Source organism: Salvelinus fontinalis, chromosome 9 (genome assembly GCF_029448725.1).
Source record: "Salvelinus fontinalis isolate EN_2023a chromosome 9, ASM2944872v1, whole genome shotgun sequence".
NCBI lineage: Eukaryota > Metazoa > Chordata > Actinopteri > Salmoniformes > Salmonidae > Salvelinus > Salvelinus fontinalis.
Window position 1 is genome coordinate 30,391,849 of NC_074673.1, and position 20,749 is coordinate 30,412,597.

Sequence of the window (20,749 nt, forward strand, 5' to 3'; positions counted from 1 at the left end):
GGTGGAACCTGAGATATTGATGCCAACAACCCTCCAGTTGCCGGCTCACTGCCCCTACTGACAACGTCCCCTGATCACACCTTTGGCCCTACAGCTAATTTCCTCTTTCACACTATGTACCTGGCCCTCCATAAACTATGTTGTGCTGTGTCCTCCTGCAGGAAGGGTTGGACCTGGCTTTCAGCATCACTTATGACGTGGAGGAGTACAGCCTCAACTTTATCGCCTCATCCAGAACAGATGTGAGTAGTCATGTCACAGGAGCTAGTGTCTGTGTTGTCCACATAGATCCTTCTCCCACTGTCTTTTCCCAGAGTTAAATCACACATCTCTCTCTCAATTCAATAACTTAATTGGTGTGGAAATTTAAAGCATATACAGTACATTGCCAAAGTAAACAAAGTTTAACAAGATGATCTCTCTGTCTCCCTCCTTCAGTTCTGCCTGTGGACAGATGGACTGAGCGTGCTCCTGGGGCGGGACATGAGTAGTGAATGCATGAGGAGTGAGCTGGATATCCTGCTTTCCATGGAGATCAAGCTCCGCCTCCTGGACCTGGAGAACGTGCCCATCCCAGACTGCGCCCCCCCGGTGCCCAAACCCCCCAGCAACTTCAACTTCTGCTATGACTTAAGCCAGGCTGAGCAGTAGGCCTGGAGAGAGGTCAAGGCATGGTAGAGGAGGAGACCTGGGGCCTGTTCAGGAGGATGTAACGTTACAGAATGTTCGGATAGAAATACATGATCATCTGTCCTATGGAATAGGGGTGCATGTCAGTTCTATTCATTCTATTTCTATCTGCAACGCTCAGAATGTTTCATGTCACTGAATGTACCCAATAACGACCAAGCATGTGGACATAGCTGGATACAAAGGAGGAACAGTGGCAACATGGAGGCCTGGATGGACATAAAGATGATCTAAAGCAGAGGCAAAGGTGTCTTCTTCTATGGGCGGAGTAATGTGGAAGACGAGAGGCTGAAGAGGATTCCTTAGGTACTGTTAGAGTGATCATCTTTTTGGGTGTGGTCCCAGGCACACAAATGTATTGTAACTGTAGAATTGAAAAACAGAAAAGAAAACGCTGCACACTGCTGCACCCAGGTGATATTTATTTATAACAACGTTTCAACCCTTAGGTCTTCATCAGGCATCCATATCCCAGGTGGGGGTGGAAGGTCCTATATATAGGGGCAGTTCTCAGTGACATCACTTCCTGAAACAGGAGGTAAAAAATATATAACATAGGTTGACAATATTAACATTCAATGTATCAAAATATATGATCATACACAATGTGATCAATATTTACAGTAATATATATATATACATACAATATTCAATTAGGATTAAAAAATAAATAATAATTTGGACATTTTGAAACTATAAAAACTGTTTTCAAGAAATTACCCACAAAATGACAAGTGGCTTCTGAAGGGAGTTATGTTTTCTATAGTTGAATGCTTGATACTTTAGCATTACTTGTCTTCAGCGTTTCTCCCATTCTTACTTCGGTCTTCAACTCTCCATGGCTCCAGTCCTTCACAGTCCTCTGTGTATTGTGTTTGGACGGAGTTAATGTTTCGTTTTGGTCATATCTGTGTTTAAGTTTTTTTAGTTTTTAGTTTTTCAACTTTTTGGGGGGTTTCCATAAACTGATACCTTCGTGAAACAGGCGGCATGACAGCTCTTCTGAACATACTGAACCAAAGGATTGAAACAGAACAAACCAATACATATATATCTTTGTATATATATATGCCTCTGAGACAGAATCACTTGTTTTGACGTTTACATTTTACATTTTTACATTTCAGTAATTTAGCAGACGCTCTTATCCAGAGCGACTTACAGGAGCAATTACAGTTAAGTGCCTTGCTCAAGGGCACATCGACCCTTGAGCACCTAGTTGACATGGTACTGAACAACTTGACCTCCTACACCAACAGAATCCTGTCTAGCAGATTGTAACGGGCTTTAGAAGTCTTTACAGGATAGGTACAGTTTGGCGTAGCACATAGCATTTTCCACCAACCTTAAAGGGATTCTCTGGTACTTTTGTATACTTTTTAGACAGTAGTTCTGGTAGTAGCACCCATGAGCCAAAAGTGGTCCCCGAAAATTGCGTAATACATCACATGTGCAGATATGTGTACCACGTCATCACATTAGCCCGTTACAATCTGCTAGCTAGCAGAATTCTTTCTCCCTGTTCTAAAGTGGTACTTTAATAATTTGAAGACAGAAACAAGAAAATAGAGATAATCAGGCATCAAGCCTGGTAGAATCCCTATTTATAATATATTAAATATCCTTTATATGTACAGTGCCTTCGGAAAGTATTCAGACCCAGTGACTTTTTCCACATTTTATGTTACAGACTTACACACAATACCCCATAATGACAATGCGAAAACAGGTTTTTAGACATTTTTGCAAATGTATTAAAAATTTAAAACAGAAATACCTTATATGCATAAGTATTCAGATCCTTTGCTATGAGACTCGAAATTGAGCTCCGGTGCATCCTGTTTCCATTGATCATTGTTTCTATAACTTGATTGGAGTCCACCTGTGGTAAATGCAATTGATTGGACATGATTTGGAAAGGCACACACCTGTCTATATAAGGTCCCACAATTGACAGTGCATGTCAGAGCAAAAACCAAACCATGAGGTCGAAGGAATTATCCGTAGAGCTCCACGACAGGATTGTTTCGAGGCACTGATCTGGGGAAGGGTACCAAAAAATGTCTGCAGCATTGAAGGTTCCCAAGTACACAGTGGCCTCCATCATTCTTAAATGGAAGAAGTTTGGAACCTCCAAGACTCTTCCTAGAGCTGGCCGCCCAGCCAAACTGAGCAATCAGGGCACAAGGGCCTTGGTCAGGGAGGTGACCAAGAACCCGATGGTCACTCTGTGGAGATGGAAGAACCTTCCAGAAGGACAACCATCTCTGCAGCGCTCCATCAGTCAGACCTTTATGGTAGAGTGGCCAGACGGAAGCCACTCCTCAGTAAAAGGAATATGACAGCCTGCTTGGGTGTTTGCCAAAAGGCACCTAAAGACTTTCAGACCATGAGAAACAAGATTCTCTGGTCTGATGAAACCAAGATTGTACTCTTTGGCCTGAATGCCAAGCGTCACATCTGGAGGAAACCTTGCACCATCCCTACGGTGAAGCATGGTGGTGGCAGCATCATGCTGTGGGGATGTTTTTCAGCGGCAGGGACTGGGAGACTAGTCAGGATCGAGGCAAAGATGAACGGAGCAAAGTACAGAGAGATCCTTGATGAAGACCTGCTCCAGACCTCAGACTGGGGACAACGACCCTAAGCATACAGCCAAGACAACGCAGGAGTGGCTTCGGGACAAATCTCTGAATGTGCTTGAGTGGCCCAGCTAGAGCCCGATCTAACATCTCTGGAGACCTGAAAATAGCTGTGCAGCAACACTCACCATCCAACCTGACAGAGCTTGAGAGGATCTGCAGAGAAGAATGGTAGAACCTCCCCAAATACAGGTGTGCCAAGCTTGTAGTGTCCTACCCAAGAAGACTTGATTCTGTAATCGTTGCCAAAGGTGCTTCAACAAAGTACTGAGTAAAGGGTCTGAATACGTATGTAAATGTGATATTTCAATTTTAAATTGTTAAACTGTTTTTTATTTGTCATTATGTGGTATTGTGTGTAGATTGATGAAAAAAAAAATTTTTTTTCAATTTTAGAATAAGGCTGTAACGTAACAAAATGTGAAAAAAGTCAAGGGGTCTGAACACTTTCCGAAGGCACAGTATGTGCAGATAGCATTTTAATTAGTTCCATTTGCTTATGAACCCTTTGATGAGAATACCTCAGAGATACTCACATGGGCTGATGATCATGATTGATCTTCTGTACGTTTTACTTAAGGTTGCCATAAGGTTTGATGGCTAACATTCAAACGGTACTGTCTTAGGCAATGGGCTTTTGTGCTTTTATTGGTGTTGAGAGCTTGATCAACGATACAATCACCTTCCATATGCTCTTAGGTACTATTCAAGCTACAGATAAGGTAGCTTAAGATACAGATAATGTAGCTAAGGTACAGATAAGTATTTTGTATCACTGACAAATGATTTAGCTTCAAGCACCATATATTTATCTCTGCTATTAATTAATTCTGCCTGGTAACCTTTTTTGCTCTGGAGCTGAGGGCAAAAGCTCTTAAAGGTCCATTATGAATTTCAGTCCATACTAAATGGATATTAGTTCAACATTGATATTGTTGTAGGGTACTTGGGATTTATTTTCATGACAATATGAATGATTCTGATAAATACATCTGACCATCCAATTTTACTGTAATCTATTGTAAAACAGTAAACAAATGTCCTATCAGTATGGTGGACCTTCAACTTTTCATATTCAAAATCTCAATGGCCAGTGAGACGGGTAAAAAGGTAAACTCATAATAATGGGTTTTTGTAGCCAGTTCCTTAGCCAGTGATCTGGGGTGATTTTGCTGTTCATTGCAAGTGTGTTCATGTTAAACACACAATAATCTCCATGGTAACCCCTAATGTATGCTTTACTAAGATTAGGGTTGACATGAATAAATATGATTTATACAGATTGTCTTTGTCTAGCTTGGTTCATGGTCTTGTGGAATTGTAGAATAAACAAATCTACTCCAACTCATGGATGATTCCAAGCAATAGATAAACAAGAGATAAATGTACATTTATTGATAAATTAAATATTCAATAAATACATATATAATTTTACACAAAGAAACATTTGAACTAATTTGCTTCCTTCAGTGGCAGTGTTAAATTAAATTGAATACAAAATTACTTAAACCTGCTCAACTAAAAACGTGATGATTAAGGGCCAGGGTTCTCAGACACAGATTAATTCTGGTCCTAGACTAGATAAAATACTTTATTAGTCCATACAGGATGGAAATTTGTCTTCTGCTTTCCTCCCACCAACCTCTCCCACACATACACATTAGGTTGGAGGGGCTGGAGCAGACTAAGGCCAGGATGTCATCTGATCCTGCTTTATCTGCTAAGCACCTTTTGAAGGGAATGTTCCCGCATTCGCGAGATCGCATTCATGGTAAATGCTCCATATGTCTGCTCAACCGTGAATTACCTGGAAATTGCACATAGCCGACAAAGTGCTATCAGAATGAATCCTGGCCTAAAATGCATTTACATGGGAGATACTCCAATGAGAGTTTTTCCTGATGAGGCGGGATTAACTATTGGCCCTAGTTTTAGGTTATTATTAATGCCAATAGTTAATCCCGCCTCATCAGGAAAAACTCCTAGCCTTAACCATAGCCTGTATATATATTATCATGGGAACCCCACCTGTGTGATGCTGCTGTCAGTGAGTTTGGAGCAGGCAGACAAGTCGAGGTCCTGGATGCTCCTGAGGGCCAGTAGTGAGGCCCCCTCCTGTTCCCTGAACACCCCCAGGTCCTCGTCCGTCACCAGCCGAGGCTTCTCCTGGAAGGGCATGCTGGGAGGCCGGAAGAAACCCATGTTCCCAAAGGTACGGGTGAAGCTGGGCCCCTTGTACTCCTGCAAGGAGTCAAGATGAGAGGTTGAAGGTCAGATAACGGTCAGGGGAGCATGGTCGTACTAAGCTACATTGGTGGTAACCTGAATATAAGCACAGAAAAGACCAGGTAGTCTTCTTATATCCTATTCCCAAGACTTCCACACTTTTCCCAACCCAGCCCTCTCTCACCATTTCTTTGCTAGGCTCACTCTCCTTGGTGGGCTCCACAATGCCCAGCAGCCCCCAGTCTGTGATCTCCTTGCACCAGCCCAGTCGCAGAACCACAAGCCCGGGAAGGTAGGTGGCGATAGCACCCACACTCAGGTATGTGAGGTAGATGCAGAAGGTGAGGTCCAGCTCCCTCAAACTGGAGCCCAGCAGCTGAGCCAGAGAACACAGCCAGGTCCTGAGAGAGAGGGGAGACAAAGGAGCATGAGGGATAATGTCCTGATAAACATTTAATTCTATAAAAGAGAAATCCTGAAAGAGAGAAAACAGCACACACACTGACCCTGATATAGGTGCAGCTCTTAAGGCTGAGGCTCTCCAGCCGTTCCCTGGGCTCCGGGGCAGAGAGCCCTTTCACTATCTCGGCCCCACTGACGTGCAGGCACTCAGAGAGATCCAGGGTCCTCAGCTCTGGCAGCACCATCAAGTCAGCCAGGCTTTTTTCCGTCACCCTCCAGTCCCGGGACAAAGAGAGGAGCCGGAGGCCCTTCAGGCCCAGGGCCACAGCTAGTACAGCCTGGCTGGTGAGCTCTGTGCAGGCGCTGAGGTCCAGGATCTGAAGGCCAGGCTGGTGCTTACAGGGCACCTCCACAGAGTAGTCCGTCAGCTCTTTACAGCCCCGCAGACGCAGCTCTTCCAGAGACAGGCCCTCCACCTGGGCCACAGAGCGCAGCGACTCTGGGGTGATGCTGGTTCTGTTCAGGTCCAGCCAGCGCACTGTGGAGGCCTGCTCCTGCAGCAGCCTGCGGAGGTTCTGTAGGGAGAGCAGGGCAGAGGAGTCAGGCCCCAAGGGCAGCCACGGTACGGGTCAAACTCAAAGGCGAGGTGGCAGCCAGCCAGGGCGATACGGCGTAGTCTGGGAGTGCAGCCTGTTAGCCGGTTAAAGGTGAGGTCTGATAGGTAGTGCAGGTCAGAGAGATCCAGTTTCTTAAGACCTGCTAAAGCTACCTGAACCTAGGAAAAGGACAAAATAATTTAAAAACTGGCATGTGTAAATATATATATATATATACTCCTCCCGGGTCAGATCCAGGGAGGAGATAGAGGCTGGGAACTTGAAGGTGAGATTCCTCTGAAAAGTGGAGTCAGAGTTAGGCTTAGCCTACTTGTGAGATTTATGAAGTTAATCTCACTAAGGGGAATTGTGGAATAGAGTAGTACCTGAAATTGGAGGTCTTGGCTGGCATCATACAAGCTCCTGCAGACCAGAGAGGCTTCCTTTCTGTCTGACGCTTTGAGGAAACTTAGAATGTAGGTGATGATCTAGACAGGAAGTTAATCAGGGTTGGACATCAGGTCTTTTACAACAGTTTTATCATAGGATAAATCCATTTGAATTTAATCAGTTTTTGATAGTACCCCTTTTGATTTGAATGAAACCTTCCATACATATTTACCCATTGCTGGAGTGCAAAATATTCAAGAGATAAAAGTGCTCAAAGTTGACCCATTTTGCATACCATACCATGAGACATCCATGTCTTCATCACTATAAAAGATAAACAGTTGAGATTGATATAATTTAAAAGCTTACAAACAGGATTGTCAAACTATATGTTATAATTTCTGGAAACAAATGTTTAGTAAAATGTAATTTTTTTGAGCATTTAACGTCAAATATCTAAAATGCGTAAACATATGTTGTAGCTTAGACCCTATTTCACTTCATCTGAGGTTTTTGTTTTGTGCCCGCCATCGGTTGAGACACATTCTATAGCTAGAGGACTGCTGATATCTCCAGGAGTGATAAGTATCATTTTTGTCTTTATCTGCTGTTGTCTAATACTGTCTTTTTGCTAGCTATGGCCATCTACTTTAAAGCTGCAATATGTAACTTTTTGGGCAACCCAACCAAATTCACATAGAACTGTGAGTAATAGATCTGTCATTTTCATTGAAAGCAAGTCTAAGAAGCGGTAGATCTGTTCTATGTGCGCTATTTCTATGCTTCCCATTCTTACATTTAGTATTTGCATCATTTACTTTCGGTTTTGTACACCAGCTTCAAAGAGCTGAAAAACAAATATTTTTGCTTATTGAAAATATATTTCACAGTAGTTTAGATTGTACAATGATTCTCTACACTATGCATTGCTTGTTTTGTCACATGAGCTGAAATTAGGCGAACAATTACAATTTTTAAACCAGGAAATAGAGAAGCGATTTCTGCATATTGAACCTTTAAGGGCTGCCTGTCTTCCTAGTAGCCGATTTGGTGTGTGAACTGCTGACTGCTCATGACCTGTAGATGATTGTTGACACATCAACCAGGATAAAGGGGCAGGGCAATTTGTGACTGTTGTTGTTTTGGTAATTAGTGGCTGTTAGAGGGGGAGCGGTTGCTCCTCTCCTATGCAATTAGTACCGGGAGACGTGCTCTTCACCTTTGCAAGGCAATTAATAATTAGTACTTCAGTCTCCCATTTTTTATCAGCGGCCTTGTCGCAAAACTAAGGCCTTCACTGAAATAAAGACGGTTTTGCCAAGTTGTTTGAGGAATGCTCCACACCACTCTCTCACTTGAGTATATTACCTAGTTATTTTCAGATGATCTCATTTTGCTCTTTTGTAGCTGTGTTTTCTATACCTGTTCGCTTTACAGACGCTCCCCACCCCTTGGCTGCAACCTTTCTCATTTAGTGAACCTTGTATGCACAACCCATGTGGAATTTCTGGTCTCTGCGAGCGTTTGGAACTGACCATCTGCAGTCAAGAACACAGAGTTCATCTCAGCCTATGCTGCCCTTCAGTTCCTTTACTTTTTGGATCACCCCAGAGAACTCTGCTACTCCAGCTGCTCTCTCTTCATTTATGTTTTTCTCTCATAGTCTGAGAGCAGTTGGTCATCGCGGTGGTGGTACAGGGCTACTCATTTCTCCTAAGTAGAGATTCTCTTTTCACCCTCTCTCACCTGTCCACCTCCTCGTTTGAATTCCAAGCTGTCACTGTCACACGTGCTTCTACACCTGCATTGCTTGCTGTTTGGGGTTTTAGGCTGGGTTTCTGTACAGCACTTTGAGATATCAGCTGATGTAAGAAGGGCTATATAAATACATTTGATTTGATTTGACTGTCACTTGTCCACTCAAGATTAACATTGTCATCTATCGCCCACCAGGTACCCTTAGAGAGTTCCTCAATGAGCTTGACACCTTAATAAGCTAATTTCCTGATGATGGCTCACTGCTGTTCGTACATGGCAACTTCAACCTCCCGACGTCTGCCTTCAATTGATTTCTTTCCAAATCTTTCTTTCCTCTCCTTGCCTCCTTTGACCTCACCTTTTCCAAGTCCCCTCCCGCTCACAAGGCAGGCAATACGCTTGTCCTAAACATTACGACAGGCTCTTCGCCTACTAATCTCACTGCAACCCCCCTCCAGGTCTCTGATCACTACTTTGTTTCCTTTTCTGTCGCCCTCTCCTCCAACCCTAGCATGTCAGCCCCTACCCAGATTGTCATGCTCCGTCACAATCTTCGCTCTATCCTCTTCTATTCTATCATCTCTCCCTTCTGCTAAATCCTTCCCCATCCGGTCTCACACAGAACTACCCTACGCCTTGACCTCTTTCTCTCCAGATGAAATCCTGCGACTAGTGAGGTCTGGCCGCCCGACAACCCCAACCATCTCTGGAGACCTTCTCCCATTCCTCACTTCCCTCATCCCTGACTGACCACTGGCTGCGTCCCCTGACTTAAAAAGGTCCCAAGTTGCTCCCCTACTCAAGAAACCAACACTTGTGTCACAGCTGGCCGTGACTGGGAGCCCCATAGGGCGATGCACAATTGGCCCAGGACTGTCCGGGTTAGGGAGGGTTTGGCCGGGGGGGGGGGGGGGGCTTTCCTTGGCTCATCACGTTCTTGTAACTCCTTGTGGCGGGCTGGGTGCTTGCAAGTTGACTTTGGTCGTCAGTCAAAGGGTATTTCCTCCGACACATTGGTGTGGCTGGATTCTGGGTTAAGCAAACAGCAAACAGGTTAGTGTTAAGAAGCAGCGTGGCTTGGCGGGTCATGTTTCGCAGGATGCATGTCTCGACCTTTGCCTCTCCCAAGCCCGTTGGGGAGTTGCAGCAATGAGACAAGATCGTAACTACCAATTGGGGAGAGAAATGGAAACCAACACTCTACTCCTCTGACGTCAAACTACAGACCGGATTCCCTTTTCTTTTCAAAACACTTGATCATGCGGTCTCTGACCAAGTCTTTTGCTATCTCTCTCAGAACGATCTTCTTGAGCCTAATCAGTCAGGCTTCAAGACTGGTCATCTATGTGCCACCGAGGCTCTCCTCAATGTCAAAGCTGAATATCTCTTTCTCATCCTCATAGAACAATCCACTGCCTTCAACACAGTGAACCCCACCCCCCCAACTGACACCCAGGTACCCAGAAAACGCCAGTGTCAACATGTCACGATCGTCGTAAGAACATTTGGACCAAGGCGCAGCGTGATCTGGTTCCACATGTTTATTCAATGAAACGCACAAAAGCAATAAAGAACAAACGAAATGTGACGTTCAGGAGTATTCACAGGCAACAACACAAAAACAAGATCCCACAAAACACAGTGGGGAAATTGCTGACTAAATATGATCCACAATCAGAGACAATGATAAACAGCTGCCTCTGATTGGGAACCATACCAAGCCAACATAGAAACAAAACAACCTAGATTACCCACCCTAGTCACATCCCGACCTAACCAAAATAGAGAATAAAAAGGTGCGGACTCCGGCCGCAACACCTGACTCTATAGGGGAGGGTCCGGGCGGACATCTAGCGTTGGTGGCGGCTCCGGTGCGGGGCGAAGTACCCAGTCCGCTCGCGGATCTGCCAGCATTGGTGGCAGCTCTGGTGCGGGACTTTGCCCCCGCCCAGACCACGGGTTAGGCCATATGCCGGGTAGAACGCCGTGCCCGGACTGGGCCCCGGCCATGGAGCTGGGTTGAACGCCGCACCCAGACTGGGCACCGGCGCAGAGGAAGGCTCAGGCCATGGAGCAGGACTGGACGCCGTGCCTGGACATAGGCGCAGAGGAAGGCTCTGGCCATGGAGCTGAGATGGGCACCGTGCCTGGACTGGGAACCGGCGCAGAGGAAGGCTCCGGCCTTGGAGCGGGACTGGACGCCGTGCCTGGACATCGGCGCAGAGGAAGGTTCCTACCATGGAGCGGGACTGGACGCCGTGCCTAGACTGGGCCCCGGCACAGAGGAAGGCTCCTGCCATGGATCGGGACTGGACGCCGTGCCTGGACTGGGCACCGGCACAGAAGAAGGCTCCGGCCATGGAGCGGGACTGGGCGCTGTGCCTGGACATCGGCACAGAGGAAGGCTCCGGCCTTGGAGCGGGACTGGATGCCGTGTCTGGACTGGGCACCGGCGCAGAGGAAGGCTCCGGCCTTGGAGCGGGACTGGACGCAGTGTTTGGACTGGGCACCACCGCAGAGGAAGGCTCCGGCCTTGGAGCTGGACTGGACGCCGTGCCTGGACTGGTCCCCTGCGCAGAAGAAGGCTCAGGTGATGGAGCAGGACTGGACGCCGTGCCTGGACTGGACATCGGCGCAGAGGAAGGCTCTTGCCATGGAGCAGGACTGGACGCCGTGCCTGGACTGGGCCCCGGTGCAGAGGAAGGCTCCTGCCCTGGAGCTGGAGGTTCCGGACCGTGAACCGTCGCCGGAAGCTCCGGACCGTGAACCGTTGCCGGAAGTTCCGTACCGTGAACCGTTGCCGGAAGTTCTGTACCGTGAACCTTCGCCGGAAGCTCCGGACCGTGAACCGTCGCCGGAAGCTTCGGACCCTGAACCGTCGCCGGAAGCTCTGGACTGGGGACTATCGCCGGAAGCTCTGGACTGGGGACTGTCGCCGGAAGCTCTGGACTGGGGACTGTCGCCGGAAGCTCTGGACTGGGGACCGTCGCCGGAAGCCTGGTGCGTGGAGCTGGCACAGGTGGCACCGGACTGGTGACACGCACTTCAGGGCGAGTGCGAGGAGCAGGCACAGGACGTACCGGACTGGGAAGGAGCACTGGAGGCCTAAAGCGTGGAACCGGTACAGGTGGCACCGGACAGGTGACACGCACTTCAGGGTGAGTGCGAAGAGCTGGCACAGGATGTACTGGGCTGTGGAGGCACACTGGAGACCTGGTGCGTATAGCCAGCACAAATTGTACCGGAACGATGACACACTTCGCACGGCAAGTGCGGGGAGCTGGCACAGGACGTACTGGGCTATGGAGGCGTACTGGAAACCTGGTGCGTGGAGCCGGCACACGTGGTACCGGACGGAAACAGGCTCCTCAAGGCGAGTGCGGAGAGCTGGCACAGGATGTACAGGGTTGGGGAGGCGTCCTGGAGACCTGGTGCGTGGAGCCGGCACAGATTTTACCAGACTGATAGCACGCTCCTCAGGACGAGTACGGAGAGCTGACTGAGGTGACATCAGACTGATAACACGCTCCTTAGGGCGATGTAGTGCATCATACACCAACACAGCAACTCTCATTTCTCTCTCCTCCAATTTCTCCATCAACTCACTGACGGTCTCCGACTCTCTCCGTTCACTCTCCTCCAATTTCTCCATCTTCTCCCAGACTGGCTCTGGTTCACTCCCCGGCCCCGCTAACCACCCCGTGTGTCTTACCCCCCCAATAAATTGGGGCTGTCTATGTGGCCGCGAACCCCGGTGTCGTCACTGTCCTCTCTTTTCTCCTTGCGTCTGCTTCCAAGGAAGGCTTTCGTGTCCTCCCATTATTTCCTCAAGTCCAGGATATCTTCTCCTCCTTGATCTCCTCCCAAGCCCAGGATGCCTTCTCCTCCTGGGCACGCTGCTTGGTCCTGGTGTGGTGGGGTCTTCTGTCACGATCGCCGTAAGAACATTTGGACCAAGGCGCAGCGTGATCTGGTTCCACGTTTATTCAATGAAACGCACAAAAGCAATAAAGAACAAACGAAACGTGATGTTCAGGAGTGCTCACAGGCAACAACACAAAAACAAGATCCCACAAAACACAGTGGGGAAATGGCTGACTAAATATGATCCCCAATCAGAGACAACGATAAACAGCTGCCTCTGACTGGGAACCATACCAGGCCAACATAGAAACAAAATAGCCTAGATTACCCACCCTACTCACACCCCGACCTAACCAAAATAGAGAATAAAAAGGCTCTCTATGGTCAGGGCGTGACACAACGTCAACAGTGAAGAGGCGACACCTCTTAAATGACTTTATTCAAAATGTTTTTTAAATAAGTAGTTTAACAACACTAAGCTTTTAAATGATAAACCGTTAATCTTTTCCAGTGATGAAGACATGGATGTCTCATGGTATGGTGGTTTATGCAAAATTGGTCAACTTTGAGCACCTTTATCATTAGTCCAATAATGGACTAAAAGGAGCCTAACCTTACTCCTTATAGTCAAAGGACATGTTTTGTTCAAAGCCAAAACAGCCAAATACTCCATCTAAACGTCAATCGATTCTCAATTGAGATATGGTTCTAGAAACATACAGTTGTAGTCGGAAGTTTACATACATTTTGGTTGGAGTTATTAAAACTCGTTTTCAACCACTCCACAAATTTCTTGTAAACTTCTTATGGCTGGGGGCAGTATTGAGTAGCTTGGATGAATAAGGTGCCCAGAGGTGCTCAGAGTAAACTGCCTGCTCCTCAGTCCCAGTTGCTAATATATGCATATTATTAGTATATTTGGATAGAAAACACTCTGAAGTTTCTGAAACTGTTTGAATGATGTCTGTGAGTATAACAGAACTCATATGGAAGGCAAAGACCTGAGAAAAAATCCAACCAGGAAGTGGGAAATCTGAGGTTGGTCGATTTTCAACTCAGCCCCTATTGAAGATACAGCGGGATATTGGTCATGTTGCACTTCCACTAGATGTCAACCATCTTTTTTTCTGTTTGAGGCTTCTACTGTAAAGGGGGGCTGAATGAGAGGGAATTGAGTCAGAGGTCTGGCAGAGTGCCAGGAGCTGGTTACGCGCATTCCCATGAGAGGTAGCTCCCGTTCCATTTGCTTTTTCTGAAGACAAAGGAATTCTCCGGTTGGAACATTATTGAAGATTTATGTTAAAAACATCCTAAAGATTGATTCTATACATCGTTTGACATGTTTCTACGGACTGTAACAGAACTTTTTGACATTTCGTCTGTAACTAGTGAACGCGCTTCGTGAGTTTTGATTTGTTTACCAAACGCGCTAACAAAAGTAGCTATTTGGACATAAATGATGAACATTATCGAACAAATCAAACATTTATTGTGGAACTGGGATTCCTGGGAGTGCATTCTGATGAAGATCATCAAAGGTAAGTGAATGTTTATAATGTTATTTCTGACTTCTGTTGACTGCACAATATGGCGAATATCTTTTTGTCTTGATTGGGCTCTGAGCGCCGACCTCAGATTATTGCATGGTGTGCTTTTTCCGTAAAGCGTTTTTGAAATCTGACACCGCGGTTGCATTAAGGAGACGTGGATCTAAAATATCATGTATAACACTTGTATCTCTGATCAACGTTTATTATGAGTATTTCTGGAAATTGATGTGGCTCTCTGCAAAATCACCTGATGTTTTTGGAACTACTAAACATAACGCGCCAATGTATACTGAGATTTTTTTAGATAAATATGAACTTTACCGAACAAAACATACATGTATTGTGTAACTTGAAGTCCTGTGAGTGTCATCTGATGAAGATCATCAAAGGTTAGTGATTCATTTTATCTCTATTTCTGCTTTTTGTGACTCCTGTCTGGCTGGAAAAATGGCTGTGTTTTTCTGTGATTTGGCGGTGACCTAACATAATCATTTGTGGTGCTTTCGCTGTAAAGCCTTTTTGAAATCGAACACTGTGGTGGGATTAACAACAAGATTACCTTTAAAATGGTATAAGATACTTGTATGTTTGAGGAATTTTAATTATGAGATTTCTGTTGTTTGTATTTGGCGCCCTGCACTTTCACTGGCTGTTATCATATCGATCCCGTTAACGGGATCGCAGCCATAAGAAGTTTTAACAAACTATAGTTTTGTCTACTTTGTGCATGACACAAGTAATTTTTCCAACAATTGTTTACAGACAGATTATTTCACTTATAATTCACTGTATCACAATTCCAGTGGGTCAGAAGTTTACATACACTAAATTGACTGTGCCTTTTAACAGTTTGGGAAATTCCAGAAAATGATGTCATGGCTTTAAAAGCTTCTGCTAATAGACATCGTTTGAATCAATTGGAGGTGTACCTGCGGATATTTCAAGGCCTCTTTGCTTGACATCATGGGAAAATCAAAAGAAATCAGCCAATTTGGTTAATCTGGTTCATCCTTGGGGGCAATTTCCAAACGCCTGAAGGTACCACGTTCATCTGTACAAACAATAGTAGGCAAGTATAAACACCATGGGACCACGCAGCCGCCATACCGCTCAGGAAGGAGACGCGTTCTGTCTCCTAGAGATGAATGTACTTTCATGCGAAAGTGCAAATCAATCCCAGAACAACTGCAAAGGACCTTGTGAAGATGCTGGAGGAAACAGGTACAAATGTATCTATTTCCACAGTAAAAACGAGTCCTATATCGACATAACCTGAAAGGCCGCTCAGCAAGGAAGAAGCCACTGCTCCAAAACCGCCATAAAAAAGCCAGACTACGGTTTGCAACTGCACATGGGGACAAAGATTGTACTTTTTGGAGAAATGTCCTCTGGTCTGATGAAACAAAAATAGAACTGTTTGGCCATAATGACCATCGTTATGTTTGGAGGAAAAAGGGGGACGCTTGCAAGCTGAAGAACACCATCCCAACCTTGAAGCACGGGGGTGGCAGCATCATGTTGTGTTGGTGCTTTGCTGCAGGAGGGACTGGTGCACTTCACAAAATAGATGGCAGCATGAGGTTGGAAAATTATATGGATATATTGAAGCAACATCTCAAGACATCAGTCAGGAAGTTAAAGCTTGGTCGCAAATGGGTCTTCCAAATAGACATTGACCCCAAGCATGCTTCCAAAGTTGTGGCAAAATGGCTTAAGGACAACAAAGTCAAGGTATTGGAGTGGCCATCACAAAGCCCTGACCTTAATCCTATAGAAAGTTTGTGGGCAGAACTGAACAAGCGTGTGCGAGCAAGGAGGCCAACAAAGCTGACTCAGTTACACCAGCTCTGTCATGTGGAATGGGCCAAAATTCACCCAACCTTTTGTGGGAAGCTTGTGGAAGGCTACCTGAAACGTTTGACACAAGTTAAACAATTTAAAGGCAATGCTACCAAATACTAATTGAGTGTATGTAAACTTCTGACCCACTGGGAATATGATGAAAGAAATACAAGCTGAAATAAATCACTCTCTAATATTATTCTGACATTTCAGTCTTAAAATAAAGTGGTGATCCTAACTGACCTAAGACAGGGAATTTTTACTAGGATTAAATGTCAGGAATTGTGAAAAACTGAGCTTAAATGTATTTGGCTAAGGTGTATGTAAACTTCCGACTTCAACTGTAAATCCATCAACTTCAAAATAAACATGTCAATTTCACAAATGCAAAATACACTGTTATAACCAGTTTTAACACTTGCAGCCAACAGTATTTTTCAGGGACAACATGTTTGTGGCCTCCATCTTCTGTTAATTACACAGGTGTTCAGCGAAGCAGATAGCTAACTATTTTAGCACGGGTAACTCTGTTTTCCCTAAACAAACTCTGTAACATGGAAATATGGCGGTGTGGTGAATCCTAAACCTAAACTTATAAAAAGGTGTGTATTCATGAAACATTTTAGTTTTTTATTATTATTTCTTGCTGATGTGAAAGATAAGGTTCATATGCTTTCAAAACCATATTGCAAGCTATACATTATAATGTTCAGCCCGAGCGTAGGGTTCTTAACAAAACTCTCCCATACAGAATATGCCTTTGTCCAACGACTCGTGTAATGTAATGGAACAGAGTCATGGTTAAGGGCTACTTTACCTACTGAATGTTTTGGCATTCAGGTCAAAAAAGTCACTTTCTGACCACTTCTTCCATGGGCAAACATGTATGGAAAGTTAAAAATGTTTTATCAACATATGCTACATGATAACACATATCGAGTTGTCAAGACACCCAAAGCATTGACAACCACATCATTGAAACAGACTTTTAATTTGACCTTTATTTAACCAGGTAGGCCAGTTGAGAACAAGTTCTCATTTACAACTGCGACCTGGCCAAGATAAAGCAAAGCAGTGCGACACAAACAACACAGAGTTACACATGGAATAAACAAACGTACAGTCAATAACACAATAAAAAAGCTATATACAGTGTGTGCAAATGTAGTAAGATTAGGGAGGTAAGGAAATAAATAGGCCATAGTGGCAAAATAATTACAATTTAGCAATTAAACACTGGAGTGATAGATGTGCAAGTAGAGATACTGGGGTGCAAAGGAGCAAAAAAATAAACAACAATATGGGGATGAGGTAGTTGGGTGGGCTATTTACAGATGGGTTGTGTACAGGTGCAATGCTCTGACAGCTGATGCTTAAAGTTAGTGAGGGAGATAAAAGACTCCAGGTTCAGGGATTTTTGCAATTCGTTCCATAAATTGGCAGCAGAGAACTGTAAGGAAAGGCTGCCAAAGTAGGCGTTGGCTTTGGGGATGACCAGTGAATTATACCTGCTGGAGCGCGTGCTACGGGTGGGTGCTGCTATGGTGACCAGTGAGCTGAGATAAGGCGGGGCTTTACCTAGCATAGACTTATAGATGACCTGGAGCCAGTGGGTTTGGCGACGAATATGAAGCGAGGGCCAGCCAACGAGAGCATACAGGTCGCAGTGGTGGGTAGTATATGGGGCTTTGGTGACAAAACGGATGGCACTGTGATAGACTACATCCAATTTGCTGAGTAGTGTTGGAGGCAATTTTTTAAATGACATCGCCGAAGTTAAGGATCGGTAGGATAGTCCGTTTTACGAGGGTATGTTTGGCAACATGAGTGAAGGATGCTTTGTTGCGAAATAGGAAGCCGATTCTAGATTTAATTTTGGATTGGAGATGCTTAACGTGAGTCAGGAAGGAGAGTTTAGTCTAACCAGACACCTAGGTATTTGTAGTTCTCCACATATTCTAAGTTAGTCGGGCAGGCGGGTGCGGGCAGCGATCGTTTAAAGAGCATGTATTTAGTTTTACTTGTATTTAAGAGCAGTTGGAGGCCACGGAAGGAGTGTTGTATGATATTGAAGCTCGTTTGGAGGTTTGTTGTCACAGTGTCCAAATAAGGACCGATATTAACTGAGTTATAAAATAGCAATTTTAGGAATGAAATAGGCTACTAGCCTATTAGTCTTACATCAACATTTACATTTACATTTAAGTCATTTAGCAGACGCTCTTATCCAGAGCGACTTACAAATTGGTGCATTCACCTTATGACATCCAGTGGAACAGCCACTTTACAATAGTGCATCTAAATCTTTTAAGGGGGGGGGGGGGGCAGAAGGATTGCTTTATCCTATCCTAGGTATTCCTTGAAGAGGTGGGGTTTCAGGTGTCTCCGGAAGGTGGTGATTGACTCCGCTGTCCTGGCGTCGTGAGGGAGTTTGTTCCACCATTGGGGTGCCAGAGCAGCGAACAGTTTTGACTGGGCTGAGCGGGAACTGTACTTCCTCAGTGGTAGGGAGGCGAGCAGGCCAGAGGTGGATGAACGCAGTGCCCTTGTTTGGGTGTAGGGCCTGATCAGAGCCTGAAGGTACTGAGGTGCCGTTCCCCTCACAGCTCCGTAGGCAAGCACCATGGTCTTGTAGCGGATGCGAGCTTCAACTGGAATCCAGTGGAGAGAGCGGAGGAGCGGGGTGACGTGAGAGAACTTGGGAAGGTTGAACACCAGACGGGCTGCGGTGTTCTGGATGAGTTGTAGGGGTTTAATGGCACAGGCAGGGAGCCCAGCCAACAGCAATCCAGACGGGAGATGACAAGTGCCTGGATTAGGACCTGCGCCGCTTCCTGTGTGAGGCAGGGTCGTACTCTGCGGATGTTGTAGAGCATGAACCTACAGGAACGGGCCACCGCCTTGATGTTAGTTGAGAACGACAGGGTGTTGTCCAGGATCACGCCAAGGTTCTTAGCGCTCTGGGAGGAGGACACAATGGAGTTGTCAACCGTGATGGCGAGATCATGGAACGGGCAGTCCTTCCCCGGGAGGAAGAGCAGCTCCGTCTTGCCGAGGTTCAGCTTGAGGTGGTGATCCGTCATCCACACTGATATGTCTGCCAGACATGCAGAGATGCGATTCGCCACCTGGTCATCAGAAGGGGGAAAGGAGAAGATTAATTGTGTGTCGTCTGCATAGCAATGATAGGAGAGACCATGTGAGGTTATGACAGAGCCAAGTGACTTGGTGTATAGCGAGAATAGGAGAGGGCCTAGAACAGAGCCCTGGGGGACACCAGTGGTGAGAGCGCGTGGTGAGGAAACAGATTCTCGCCACGCCACCTGGTAGGAGCGACCTGTCAGGTAGGACGCAATCCAAGCGTGGGCCGCGCCGGAGATGCCCAACTCGGAGAGGGTGGAGAGGAGGATCTGATGGTTCACAGTATCGAAGGCAGCCGATAGGTCTAGAAGGATGAGAGCAGAGGAGAGAGAGTTAGCTTTAGCAGTGCGGAGCGCCTCCGTGATACAGAGAAGAGCAGTCTCAGTTGAGTGACTAGTCTTGAAACCTGACTGATTTGGATCAAGAAGGTCATTCTGAGAGAGATAGCAGGAGAGCTGGCCAAGGACGGCACGTTCAAGAGTTTTGGAGAGAAAAGAAAGAAGGGATACTGGTCTGTAGCTGTTGACATCGGAGGGATCGAGTGTAGGTTTTTTCAGAAGGGGTGCAACTCTCGCTCTCTTGAAGACGGAAGGGACGTAGCCAGCGGTCAAGGATGAGTTGATGAGCGAGGTGAGGTAAGGGAGAAGGTCTCCGGAAATGGTCTGGAGAAGAGAGGAGGGGATAGGGTCAAGCGGGCAGGTTGTTGGGCGGCCGGCCGTCACAAGACGCGAGATTTCATCTGGAGAGAGAGGGGAGAAAGAGGTCAGAGCACAGGGTAGGGCAGTGTGAGCAGAACCAGCGGTGTCGTTTGACTTAGCAAACGAGGATCGGATGTCGTCGACCTTCTTTTCGAAATGGTTGACGAAGTCGTCTGCAGAGAGGGAGGAGGGGGGGGAGGGGGAGGAGGATTCAGGAGGGAGGAGAAGGTGGCAAAGAGCTTCCTAGGGTTAGAGGCAGATGCTTGGAATTTAGAGTGGTAGAAAGTGGCTTTAGCAGCAGAGACAGAAGAGGAAAATGTAGAGAGGAGGGAGTGAAAGGATGCCAGGTCCGCAGGGAGGCGAGTTTTCCTCCATTTCCGCTCGGCTGCCCGGAGCCCTGTTCTGTGAGCTCGCAATGAGTCGTCGAGCCACGGAGCGGGAGGGGAGGACCGAGCCGGCCTGGAGGATAGGGGACATAGAGAGTCAAAGGATGCAGAAAGGGAGGAGAGGAGGGTTGAGGAGGCAGAATCAGGAGATAGGTTGGAGAAGGTTTGGGCAGAGGGAAGAGATGATAGGATGGAAGAGGAGAGAGTAGCGGGGGAGAGAGAGCGAAGGTTGGGACGGCGCGATACCATCCGAGTAGGGGCAGTGTGGGAAGTGTTGGATGAGAGCGAGAGGGAAAAGGATACAAGGTAGTGGTCGGAGACTTGGAGGGGAGTTGCAATGAGGTTAGTGGAAGAACAGCATCTAGTAAAGATGAGGTCAAGCGTATTGCCTGCCTTGTGAGTAGGGGGGGAAGGTGAGAGGGTGAGGTCAAAAGAGGAGAGGAGTGGAAAGAAGGAGGCAGAGAGGAATGAGTCAAAGGTAGACATGGGGAGGTTAAAGTCACCCAGAACTGTGAGAGGTGAGCCGTCCTCAGGAAAGGAGCTTATCAAGGCATCAAGCTCATT

The 20,749-nt window shown here is 46.3% G+C and overlaps 1 protein-coding gene and 1 pseudogene across 5 annotated transcripts in view; one reads left to right on the plus strand and one right to left on the minus strand.

Moving 5' to 3' along the window:
• The window catches only part of LOC129862410 (engulfment and cell motility protein 3-like), a 52,784-nt gene extending 48,169 nt beyond the window's left edge, over positions 1 to 4,615 (plus strand). For all 5 annotated transcript variants that reach the window (XM_055934062.1, XM_055934064.1, XM_055934063.1 and 2 more), the window contains 2 exons: positions 162 to 242; positions 439 to 4,615. In XM_055934062.1, the coding sequence (XP_055790037.1) occupies positions 162 to 242; positions 439 to 651 (294 nt within the window). In that variant the 3' untranslated portion in view covers positions 652 to 4,615. The remainder of the gene's footprint in view (positions 1 to 161; positions 243 to 438) is intronic.
• A 730-nt stretch (positions 4,616 to 5,345) lies between these two features.
• On the minus strand, positions 5,346 to 12,302 carry LOC129861816 (uncharacterized; annotated as a pseudogene).
• Positions 12,303 to 20,749: the final 8,447 nt, after the last annotated feature.